General features: G+C 39.9%; 1 protein-coding gene across 7 annotated transcripts in view; it reads right to left on the reverse strand.

Annotated features, from left to right (window-relative positions):
* Positions 1-13476, reverse strand: part of TLR3 (toll like receptor 3) — a 53474-nt gene that overhangs the window by 20728 nt on the left and 19270 nt on the right. For 5 of the 7 annotated variants that reach the window (XR_012623094.1, XR_012623092.1, XR_012623093.1 and 2 more), the window contains one exon: positions 539-649. Coding sequence is in view for 1 of the 7 variants with exons in the window: in XM_074822698.1 (XP_074678799.1) it covers positions 539-649 (111 nt within the window). In the remaining 6 variants the exon portion in view is untranslated. Of the gene's footprint in view, positions 1-538; positions 650-2960; positions 3069-13476 lie in introns of those variants that run through there. The other 2 variants (XM_074822700.1, XM_074822699.1) reach the window with 1 other exon arrangement.

The raw sequence follows: 13476 nt of genomic DNA on the forward strand, positions 1-13476 counted from the left end.
AGCATTATTTGCATTTAACCATGAAGTCTGACTTCCCTTCTAGGCTTAATCAGTGCCCTTCACCATGCTTTAAAAATATGCAAACCCATATGACAAACCAGAAGTAAAGTTCAAACCTTCTCAACCATGGTTTAGACCAATTCATGTGCTGTGTTACGTGTAATCTACACTTTTCTATACATAGAAGGGAATTAGGCAGCTGGCAGAAGCAGAAAACAGCAATATATTCTAAGCAACAAATATCATATAAAAGTAGTGTGTAAATTACAGAAAGCAAAGATAACAGACATATTTTCTTAGTCCTGTAATGATAAATTAAACTGACATATATAGAAGTCTGAACACAGCTATCTCAGATGATTTAAAGTGCTGTTTTGCCTGCAAATTCAAATAATCTCTGAAGTTAAATTCCTTACTTAATAGTTGTCATCCGTGAGAATGACTGGAAGCATGACTAGTGAAAATGAATACCAATCTTTAAATAACTATTTAAGCCAAGAGTCTTTGATGAAGTACCATTTCAGAAGTGCATGCATACCAGGTATAATTGTCAATGGCTTCCTGCACATTTCTCTCAAAAACTGCCGGAAGAGACTCTCCACTTTTTCCAGAAAGACACTGATTTGTGGAACCTCTGGACAGTCCCTTCCTATAAATACAGAAACACATAATTCTATAATATTAATAAGGTTAACTCACACTTCCACTGGAGAAAAAAGAAGATGACAGCAACTCTCTTGAATTTTTCAGTCCTATCCACCAACACAAACACTTACTTGAAGCAAACTACCTTATTTTAAAATAGTTTTTACCGTATTTACATAAACATTCTTCAGAACAACGTACATATAATTTGAGACTTATAAGCATTCTCCTTCAGTTTTGCACTTTAAAATTTGCACAGTGCACACAAACACAACAGCACCTCACTATTGCAGGAACAGAGCAAAGGCACAAACCAGTCATTGTCCACACAGTAGTTATTTAGTTATGTGTTTCTGTTCAATCATTAACATAGAGCCCATTTTCTCAGACATCTCTCTGCATAAGAAGTTACAGATATAGTGCCAAGCAAACAGTGGTCTTTACTAAAACAACGAACTCTTAACTTCGCTGTTTTTAAGTGAACCGAGACATCAGTACATCAGGAAACATGGGCAAATCCTCAATACATTTACAGGCCACAAAGCACCAGTTCCTCCAGTATCAAAGACTCCTCAACACTGTATTAAAAACCAAGCCACAAACTTTCTAATATTATGCCTTTCCAGCATAAGAGATGCTAGAACTTGCCTTTTTTGGTACTCCAAATACCCAAACACATGTTCAAACTTCAAAACTTCTTCAGGATATATTCTGAAGATGTGTCAAAGTGTTCCTCAAAACACTTCTAGATCAACAGATTACTTCATCTGTGGAAGTTCCTATTTTCATCTCATACAATCCTGAGGTCATGAGGTCATAACCAGGTCATAGCAACATGATTGCATCAAAGTACATTTGTGAATGAGTAACTGTAAGGAAACAGCTGACAGCTTAAGAGTTTCCTTGACTTCTTTAGCCAAGAACTGTAGATTGGCCCTACTCTGCCTTCTTCCTATCCTTTCTTGCCTTTACGCAGATTACAAAGATGCATATGTCAAAATCTAACTCCTCACTCAAACGGGTCACATCACACATGCCAGTCTTTATGCCTTGGCTAATAAAGTCACCTAAAACCTACCACAAGTTTAAACTTCTCATCAGGAAAGACCCTGAATGGCAAATTCGTGGAGCCTGAGACAACAGCAGTGGAAAGCAGCTCTATGTACCTGCTCTAATCCTCCTCTCTCTTCCCTAGGCATCTGCTTTTAGCCACTGTCGGAACCAAGAGGCCCTATGAGGTGACACACTTCAGTCCAGTGAAAACTTAATTTTGTCTTAACACCAAGCTCTATCTCCCAGGCAATAACAGTGAGCTCAAAGCCTACCTTCTACATGGAAAGCTGGTTCCCTCTGTCCACGTCCTGCCATTTCATCTGCCGTGTTATTGCCCAGGCAATCTTATAATGTCTTTCTCAATTTTTTTTCACAGCTGACCCTGTCCTTAGTATTTTTCCACAGCTCAGTATCACCACCAAGCCCTTTCATTTCACTGCTCACCCCTTTACCTGGTCAGCTAGCTGGAACTGCCCAGGACAGATCCCTATGAAACACCACTGGAGGAGGAAACCATTTCCCACTGCCTTCTGTTTCCTATTGCAGTGATCTGCCTGTGTAAGAACCTTTTCCTCTTGTATTCCAGCTGCTTCTTTTACTTGAGTGACTTCTGGCAATCTGAGCTGACTACACTGATTTATCTCCTGTATCTACAAGGCTTTCTGACTTTTCAAAGATCCCCTGCGGGGATTAGGGAGGAGGCGCGGTGTTCGTGGCTTTGAAAGAAACCTGAACCTACAAACGTGAAAAAAACGGAAATCCCACCAATAAAATTTCATGGACCTTCTCTGCGAAACAAAGCACATGCATTATACTTAATGGCAAATACATGATGTGAGATGGAGCAACGAAGTGTTTCTGCCCCATCACTCCACCTGGTGCAGTGGTACTCCTTCTCCTGACTCCCTGGAGCACATGCCGTTAGAATATGCGCCAGCAAACGACTGCAGTAAAATAAAACGAGAGGACAAGCCGCTCCCAGTACATCCATCGCGCACTCCCCCAGCGCTGGCAAGCGAGCGCCCGGGACTGCAGCTGCCAGGTCCCGAGGGCTCTCCAGCCCTAACCGAAACCTCTGCAGTCGCAGGCGTTGCGCGATGACGGTACAAAATGACAGCGCTGTCCCCCACCGCCGCGCCCGCGCTTCAGCCGCCCCGGGAGGGTTAGCAAGCCGGCCCCGGCCGCCTCCCTCCCCGCGGCAGACCTGCACCCCCCCGCAACCGGGCCAAAACCGGGGCGCAGCCCCCCCGGCCCACACTCACCCCACGACGAGGAGCCCCCAGCCGCGGCAGCGGCCGCCCGGCGGGCCGGCGCCCCGCGGCCCGCGCACGGGGGCCGCGGGGGGCCGGGGGGGGTGCGGCGGGAGCCCCCGGGCGGCCCCTCGCACCGCCCCCGGCCGCTGCGGGGCGGCCAGGACGAGGAGGAGGAGGAGGAGGAGGCCCGGCGCCGCCCGCCCCGCAGCGTCTCGCCCGCCCTTGGCCTGCAGCGCCGGGGTGGCTCCGCAGCGCGTCCCCCCACGGCCCGGGGGCAGGGGCTGGGTCCCCCGCCGCAGCCCAGCGCTCCCGACCCAAAAGGGCGCCCGCAAAATTAAGCGTCAGCCTGAACGGGAGGGGTGCACATCTCCCCCACCTCTGGCCTCTGAACAGGCAGCCAATAAAGGCTCGATTTAGGATCTTTCTGCCCAAATAGGGTTTCCCTCGCCTTTATAGATGATAAAAAAATTATGCGGTGCTGGACCGTTGAATAAAGAATTTTCCCTGATAATTAATTGAGTTCTCCTCCGAACTACCTCTGTGCAAATCATCGATCTGCCAGAGCAGGGGTGACAGGGCAGAGTGTAGGCTGGCAGCTGCAGATTTACACTAGACCGAGATGGTCTATAACTCCGGTATATAAATTCTGGTGTCTATGTATTTTGCTGAAAGCCCCTCTCAGAGGACGAAGTACATCCGCTCATAAGCAAGATGAAAACAACTGGGAAAGAATAAGAAAGGCAACATTAAAAACCCTGAAAATTAAGACTGAAGAAGTATGGTGTATGAAACCTCTCATTATAGGAAAACAAACAGCAGCATTCAAATTATATTTAAAGTTTCATAACCAAACCAAATACTATGTGCTAAGAAAAGTGTATGGAAAATGACTATGCATTTTTCCTCTGATATTTAAAGAATTCTCGCCAAACATAGCTTTAAAAAAAAAGTTCCACATTCTTCTGATTCAGTAAAACATTAAGAAAAATTTTACTTTTACGGGTGTGGTAACAACTCTCCTTGTCCTTAGCCATCATTCTTCTGTAACAGCAGGTTTGTCCAAAATCTCAAACACACAGAGAAAAAAAGTATAGCTCTTTGTCAAACTACATGTATCCAACAAGCAGCTGAAGATCTAGAACAGCAAGTTATGTCCACATTAAGAAAACTTAAATTTAAATCACTGCACATATACATGTTTGTGGAATGCAACTTTTACTAACAGAACACTGGAAATCTCTGAGAATTCCAACTGTGCTTCCAAGAATATTTAAAACATGATGCAAATTATTTCTCTGAAACCTTTTGAAAATTTTCTACATCTTATTTCAAACTCTGTATCCTGAAACCCTGTTTTGAGCCAAGGGAACTGAATGCTGTAGTGCTATGCAGGCTCTAAAGGCATTTTGCTGTAACCTAGCTTTTGGTCACTTCTGTCCGAAAGACATACCCACACATGACAAATACTCTTAAAGAGTATTTCTGTACTTTTTTTTTTTTCTCGTTTCTAATCTGCTAGAACAAATTAGAAGGTAGGCAATGCACTGTTTAACAAAGGGCCAAGACCACACACCGCTACATAAAGTCCAAGCAGGCAAGCTTTGCAGCAAAGATTTACACTAACAGTCCGGGGACAACACATATTTGCAGACTTCTTTTGTTCACATATGCAAGCAGCAGAGGATGGCAAGCAAAAATGCAGATACAAAGTTATCAATCACTTATTTTCTTTAACCGTTGTGTCAAAGTTAATGATTATGGATGTTACATAACTAATGATCCTACAAAATCTACCACGAGGAAAACTGACATCCACAATATTCTCTGTGCCCCAGCTGGCTGCTGTGGTCACTTCAGCTTCTTCCTCCTTCAATATGCCTTACAACTTACACTTCAAAACATTAAAAAAAATACATTTCCACAGTGGCAGAACTCCAGTTTGTGTGACCTCCAGAAGCACAAAACATTGAAGGCAGCATGGGCTGTTACTTCAGCTCAACAAAAGATATCAGAAAGGGAACACATTAGCACAAAAATGGCAGTGGGATAACCATTTCTAGCTGAAAAAATGAAAAGAAGTACATCCACAGTGTGGACAAATGAAAGCAAAAATAAGAATGAAACACTGCGATTTTTTCCCTAAATCCTAAAAGCTTGTGGGACAGCCATTTCCAATAACAGTTTATCAATAAATAAGCACATAACAATAAAGTGTGTTTAAACTGGTTCTACTGCATCTAATTTGTTTCCTTTAAAAGCAATGTTCATAGCACAGAGTCAATGCACAAAAATAGCCCTATGCTAGGCTGAATTAACCTCAAACCGTTGGGCATGCTGTTTATTTCAGACTGCTCCAAGTCATTACATTTCCTTACAGGAGAGAAAATAACAGTCTCAGACAAAACTGTGTCAAAACAAAGGAAAATATAAGGTTGCTTCTGATTTTGAATGATGTGAAAAAAAGGATCTTAATTGAAATAGTGCAAAATAAGAACACAAAATGGGAAGAGAGAAGGCCTGAGCAAATGAAGCAGCACATGTCTTCAGTCAAATTTTAACATCTTTGTTTTCTATTTGTTTATTGTAAAGGGGCATGGGGGGTTAGAGCCTCGTGATCAGTAAAACAGTCTTAAATTTAGTCCATCTTACATTTATATATTCATTGCAAGAAATATTTTTCCCCCTCTTTCCTGAAGCAACACACAAAATCTGTTTAGTTGTTTAGATCAAAAAGGAATAAATATAATAAGCCAACTAAGCACAGAAGTTTCACAGTTGCATTTAAAGGTCAAACCGTGCTACAGAATTGTTTATATCAATGTACAGAGGTAAGAGAGCCCTTTGGATCACATTAAGAAGAAGAGGGCATCTGACACAAGGAGAAGTAGACTAAACAAGAAGAAAAAAGTAAGTCTGTATGGACAAAAAGCTTAAATAAAAATAATGTATTAGAGCTTCAGTTTTCCTTTCCCATTATAAGTCAGGAAAAGCATATCCTATCACACATGAAGGGCTTGGTATGAAGGCATAACAGCAGTTGAAGAGGGAAGTTCCAGGCTTAGATTAACAGAAAGGCAAGAGAAATAATGAATATGGAAGGAGAAATGTTTTGAGATTAGTTGAAAAACAAAAAAAGGATGAGGAGATGAAAGAGGAGACCTGATACAAGATGCACAAGCCATTACCTTTCATGGGGTTTTAAAGACAAAGAGTTTGAAGATGGTACATAAGGTCAGTTCTGAAGGGAAATAGGACATATGTCATCAGTAGGAGATTATTTTTACACCTAATTTGAAATGTAATTAAAGAGGATGAAAATCAGAAATGCTAGATAAAAAGGTATCCTCCAAATTCAGGAAGAAAAATTGAAATGGAAATAAACGACAGACTTTGAAAGCCCTCACTTCTCTCCAGAAGCAGCTCCAGAAGCCCTGCAGTGTGGCATCCTTCAAGTGTTGTGTGCAACCCACCTCATCTCTCCATTCTAAAAATAAGAGGATGAGGCCTTGGAACATAGATTTTAGCCTTAGGAGCTCCTTCCACCACCTCTATGTACTCACACACACATGCAAAGCCTTTTATTTTGGTCACTCCTAGCTGTAATTGTTACCTAAGTAAAGCCAAGAACATAAGAAATTAATGGATCAAAGTGATAGTCCCTTTACTCCAATATTTTGGTGACAGCAGCACCAGGACATACTATTTAGGGGAAGCACATAAATCTGGCCATCATCTTTAGTATATTTCCTCCTTCTCCAGCTGTATCTGCTATCATGGGTTAACAGATGTTAAGGAAGTACATGCCTGCCCAGTCCTTTCACACCCATTTAGAACTTCTTGTCCAGAATTTTCTTGAACACCTTTCCATACCTGCTGATACTATTTGCCTCTACAACCTCTTGTTGGTAACAAATTCCAGAAGTTACTGCTCTACTGCCCACTGTTTGGGGTTTTTTTTTTTTAAAAAAAAAAAGAAAAAGAAAAAAGAAGATAGTGTATCTTTTCCCCTAAATTGTTCACACTAATCTACTAGTTTTCCATGCACACCTTCTAATTCTAGTATTGCAGCATCTCATGAGTAACAGGTTCTCATCCTAGTTGCCCATCAGACGACATCCACAGTTCCATAAGCATCACATCTGTAGCAGCCACATCCTGAGCCTCCTCCTCTCAAAACTGGTGAGTCTGACATCATAAACTCTCTCCTGAAGGCAGATAGTTATTCCCCACCAACACATTCCAGCTGCCTTTCTTGCAATGTGAAGCCAGAACTGCACATAGCACACAAGATGTAGTATGCTGAGGTGAAATGGTGCTTTCCACTCTGTTACTGATGAGGAACAAGATTTTATTGCTTTTTCTGGATACCACTGTACACAGAGGCAATCATTCACAGAGCTGTTAGAGACACTGCCAAGATCTCGTTCCTGAGTCATAACTGCCAGTTTTGAGGTCAGCATTATGTAAGGTAGGTTTTGATTATTACTCCTGTAAATACATTACTTTCATTTATCCACTCTTAAGCTTACCTCCCACCTTTTCCTACATTCGCTCAGTGTAAAGATCAAGACCAAGAGTTAGATTTTGTGTAACCTCTTTGCTTTTTGGAAGGCTTGTCTGCCATTGCAATCACCAGAAATAGTCGCTAGTCACCCCCTACAACCTACTCGCAAATTACATGAAAAAAAAAAACCACAATACCAACTGCATTTCTCTAAACCAAGCCCTTTCTTCCTCCCTTCCAACCAAGACAATAATAATTTTATGGTTAAATAATGGAGGAGTACATTACTATTATTGCTACTACTACTTTCACCACTATAATTCAGAACTGGAGAGTGTTATAAAAGGAGATGCCAAAAGGCATTCAACCAGAGTTTAGAAAAGGCAATGAACAGAGAAAAATACCAGCTTTACTGTCTATCATACATGCTCATGAGACCTCTGTAACAGACAGGACAGAGGCCACAGCCTCTCATAAAAATATTTATTACATATTGCTCCATTCCCAAAAATGTATAATATCCTAATCTCTCAAAGCTGCTGCCTTGTTGTATAAGAGACTTTACTTTTCTCAGATCTCCGATGTTCTTTACTATCTTGGAAGCATAATTTGTAACAAATGTAAATATACTAAATACATCATACCCTTATAACATTACGTGCTTTATATTATAACCTGACATCATTCATTTCATTCATATTCTCACTTTCTGCTGGTTGTTCCGTCCCACACTTAGTTTGTACAACCAAGAGATAACTATTAATTGTATGACAGCTTTATAGAAGACTTTGATATGAGACTATTAAAAAAAAATCAAAATCTAAGTGCTCTCTAGTATAAATGTATACATCTGTGGGAAGAAATTGGTTTTGAAATCACACCATCCTTTCTTACACTGGTTTGGGACAATTGCCCTGGAAGCCTATTGCTTACTCTTCTTTGAAGAGATATAATGAACATAAGTTGTTACTCCACAAATGCAGCCTGCTTAAATATTCCTCTATAAAGGGTTACTCCCAACAGTGCCCACCTTTCAGGAGCATTTTCACCAAAGTGGATAGACCACTCCTGGTCACTATCTTGTTCACAGAGCAGAAAATACAAACTTCATTAAAACAACACTGAGTTATTGTCACTGTACAAAAGGGCCCTTCCACATGTCACCCAGCTAATGCTGCTCCATCTGTGGAGCAAGGAAGAAAGAGACATGACAGGACTTGGCACTTTTTGACGAATGGCACTTTTTGCATCAGTGATGAACAATATTCCAGGCATGGAGTGCAGCATTGTAGCTGAACATTTATACCACAGAAAGTACAAAGTTCATAGGAAATACACACATCCTTTTCCCTCTAGGTCAGGTATTCATCTATCCAACTTGGTTGCAGTCAACCATGGTACACTCTCCCTGTATTGCTTGACAAAACAGATTTTTTTAAACAGACTCAGAGGACCTTTAAGAAGACAAGAGGGTAAAAGTGCTCTTATAACAACTTCAATTACCAGGAACTGCCAAGTATGACAGACAGTATTGAACACCGTTGGCAGATCCTAGAGGAGGTCTATCTGAAGACTGCTGTAAAGACAGTGCTCAGGGCTGAGCATACTTCCAGCAGCCTGGACCTTTTATGACACAGATCCAGTGACTTTTACTGCTGTTGAATGCAATCAGTTTGGCTCTGTCTTTAATTACTTATTGTGGAGATACAAAGGAAATCAAGGTAGATGACAATAATGCCTGTTCCTGCTTACAATCCCTGTTCCTCAGCTTTCTGAACATTAAGACAATTGTGGTATATCTTGAAAAGTCATCCTTGGAATAGTTTAGCTGAGGTAACCCCAGTAGGTGCACAGTAAACAAAGCAAAATCTTGAGAAATTTAATAGAGCTTTCATCTAGTCTTGCCGAGAAAATTATTTTAGGACAGCTATAATACCCATTTGGCCTCTTTGCTTAGAAATGACATGGCTCAATGAGTGAAATAAAAAAAAAAAAAAAATCTGCTTTAGTGGTATAGCAAACATTTACCTTCTAAGCTTCTAGCAACACATCTTTAATGTTATCATTACTGAACATGCCAGAGGCTTGACAACTATCAAAGATACACCCCAAAAAATGGTAACACCTATCTTTGTTAATAAATGTCACTCCAGACCCAGATCTGATTTTCAATGAGCACTGACAAAAGCATTTCAGTGCTTTCAGTCATCTAGGTCATTGTTCAACCAAGTATGGACTTTATCTGAAGCCTGAAAATACAAACCTTTATCAGAGTTTTTCTACTGTTAGTGTTTAAATATACCACCTGAATGGGCCCTTCCTTTTTCAGAAATGACACTATCTTTGAAGATATGCATGAGTTACTGGTGCTTTGATAATTAGACTACCTGGGCAGCATTCATACAGCTGAACTGTTAGTGAGTTTTCAGATGACCACCTCTTTGATCTGATCAAATTAACACAATTTACCACAATGGAAATTTTCTTCATATGCAGCTAAAAATCTTTTCCTAAATAATCAGAAAAGCAATACTTGGTTCAAAAAGAAGATAGCTTTGGAATACACTGCCTTCAGCTCCAGAGGTAATGCTGAAAGACTTTGCCAAAGCAATACCATTGCTCATCATTGCAACACAGCTGATCAATATACACCCTCATTATCTCATAACAACACTGCAATGACTATGGTCTAGGTAGGCAAATGGCCTCCAGGAAGACTATGATTTGATCTTACATCTCAGTTTTGAGGAACAATTGCATAATAACTAGACCAAAAAAAAAAAAAAAGTCTTGGCCAGCAGTATGTTAAGAGAAGGGCCCCCTGCAACTGAGAACTACCATTCCTCTTTACTTCCAGGTGGCAGCAGGTTCTCTGAATCCCAGAGCACAGAGGTTCCTCAGTGCTTGCCCGCATCACCAGCTGCAGCTTCTTAGTCCTCCATGGCAGCCTTCTGCACACAGCGTTCGCCAGCTGCACTCAAAATCACCTCTTTTACCCAAGACCTGCTTCTCCTTAGGGTTAAGATCTTCACTTATTAGTGAATTAAAATAAGAAATAACAATTTTTTTTTTAAACCACTGTCAACACACAGAGCAAACACACATATAGTATCCTCCTGCATCTTCAGGGCTACTTCTAAATAGGTAGAATAAGGGAAAAACAGGCCATAATTTTTAATACAATAACAATACATGTACATATAACACAGCATCTTAGGTGGCTATTTGTCCTACATACACCAAAATGGAATGACTACTATAAGGCATTTTCATATTGAATCCTGAAACAGATTTAAGGCTTCTACAACCATGATCTGTGTTAAGTTCTGCTCCTATCTTTACAAGGCAGAGTAACCATAAACTGTTCCAATTTTAAAGACAGACTTATTTGTGTATATTCATTTTATTCTTCTGCAAATTTTGACTGCATTTCAAAATTATAAAGCCTTTAAGATGTCATGAGCTTGCTGAGAATTATATTTTTCTTTTAAATCTATTTCTCATCTTGGTTCACTGTGAAAATGTAGACAAGTGTAATACTTAGTTCTAGGAAACAAACAATTTCTGAGAGCAAGATATGCATGTTAAGTACCTCTTCTATATATAGAAGTAAATCTGACTTCTTAATATAAATTATGAATTAACATTAAAAAATACTACCATCTTAATTAACTACAATAATAAAGAATGCTAGCTAGTGTCTTAGAGAAGGTGTTTTATTTCTTTGGATCTGATAAGAGGCATTTACTGCTGCAGGATCAAGTGTCTGAACAGGCATGGAGGGAGTAGCACCCTAACAAAACATTTGGAAATGGTCCACAAGACTTTCCCTGTATATTCTTGTTACTGATGTACATTTGGAAGTTCAGTTAATTTCATCAGCATAACATCAAAGAGATCAGAATGTTTTCCTCCACTCTGTTCTTTAATCTCTGAAGAAAAATGGACATATAATAAGCCATTCAGAACAGGTGCAGAACTTCTTACCCTCTGAACACTGAATTTAAAAAAAAAAAAAGTCTGAAATGTTGTATTGCAACAGCTTTACAGTACAGAGTGAAGCAGTGCAAGTGTGGGGAGACCTTAGTCTGTATAGGCTCAGGTATACTAAGTACCTTTCTCCTTTCTCTGGGACCACAGACACCCCTGGCTTGAAATGTCAAGATGTCACATCATATCTCTAAAAGCTTCTGTAGCCAAACAGGCTTGAGAACCTCAAACTTCTCCTCTACCCTCTCTATAGTGTGACTTCCATGGTGTTTGATTGGAAGAAAGGCACTACTGAAAAACAAAGAAACAATACTCCATCTCTCCCACAACCTCAACCCCTTTCCTCAAAAAAAAAAAAAAAAAAAAAAAAAGGCTTGCTTTGCCTTTCATAAAAAAAATACCTTTCATGTTGAAATTTCCAGATTTCATGAAGTTTAAAGATCACTATACACACCACAAAGTTACATGATCTGTCTGCTTATAAACAACTTTTATTTCAAGCAATGAAGTTGTTTAATAGTCTCTGTTTTAAATACCTTACAGAATTTTGCAGCGAGGTCAAGCCACTGAGTTTATAATGTTAAAAAAGATAACCACCACGTCTAGTCTGCTCTTTACATGATCAAAACTGTACTTTCACTTTTGTTCACTTAAATTACCAGATAACATTCAATACTCTCTGCTAGGTTACCATTAACATGCAGTATCAAACATCAGCAAGTGCTCCAATACTCTGACAAAATATTACACAGCAGAAGCCTCTCCCTACAATTCTGTTGCCACGAGCAACAAACATCAGGATACAATTGAAATGCTGTCAGTACTGTGTACACATCTTTCCCAGTGCTTATCTCAAGTACTGATCAATCTTGCAATAAGTTCCCTGAGCAGCATGTCCTTATTCCAATGTTCTTCTTTCACATCAGGAAGCATTAAAGAGCATATTTCACAAATTTCAAAGCACAAGTGCTCACTATGTAAACATGCTGAAATAGAGGTTTATCAGCCAGAGGGATTATACACGGATGATGGGCAGTGTTCAGTTAGGTAATCTCCTGCTGCATGTCCATGAAAAATCCCTCATGTACACTGCCACTTTCTGATTATTAAGAAGAGCCACCAAGCCACTGTGCTAATCCTCTATTCCTTGCTGGCTACAGCCTGTGGGAGGCAATGCCAGTGTATCAGCCAGTAGCTAACAAGCTTTCACCTCACATTAGCACCTATGAACTGAACAGACATGCACAGCAGTGTTTGTGTGTCCGTACACAGGTCAACAAAGGCATTTCTTTTTAACACAGGAAGGAAAAAAAAAAGTATGTACACTATGATATACAAAGTTTCAGTTATAGAAAGATAATAAAGAAACCAAAATTAAAGGGTTAAACAATTCATTAAAACCTCTGGCAACTGTTGAGGTAAGATGTTTTTTAGATAGTAGATGGAAAGATAGTAACCAATCTATCCAGAGGAATCTACATGGTCAAGAGAGGACGTATTTTGAAGAGTATCAGGAGTTCAGCACACCTAGTCAGGAAAGGGAAGAGTAAGGACGTAAAAACTATCACTCATTCAGAAAGTGTTGTGAAAGGCAACGAGCAGGAGGAGGCGGGGGAATAACATGAAAAAGAGAGGAAAACAATGGAGAGCACGTGAAAGCCACTAGAAATACGTTGTAAAATAGAAAGCAAGACAAAAGGTTTGGATTCTTTGTGTCATGTTTTAGTTCTATATTAAGTCATGTAGCATAATAACCCATAATAAAAAAAATCTATAGGGATTTACATTCTGGTGCAGAAAAGTTCCCGATATGCTCTTTGTAAAGACATGGCCATGTCATTAAAAATATTAAAATAGTCTATCAGTATGACTTTGGGCAATTGGTCACATTAAATATTTTTATTGGAATGTGTCTTCCTTGGTAACAAACCAGACATACTTTGTAAATGTATGTTAAACTTCAAACATGTATGCTCTCTAAAACTGTACACATGGCTTGCTTGTACTCCATCTCACCAGCTCTGCATTATT

Source organism: Strix aluco, chromosome 4 (assembly GCF_031877795.1).
Source record: "Strix aluco isolate bStrAlu1 chromosome 4, bStrAlu1.hap1, whole genome shotgun sequence".
Classification (NCBI taxonomy): domain Eukaryota; kingdom Metazoa; phylum Chordata; class Aves; order Strigiformes; family Strigidae; genus Strix; species Strix aluco.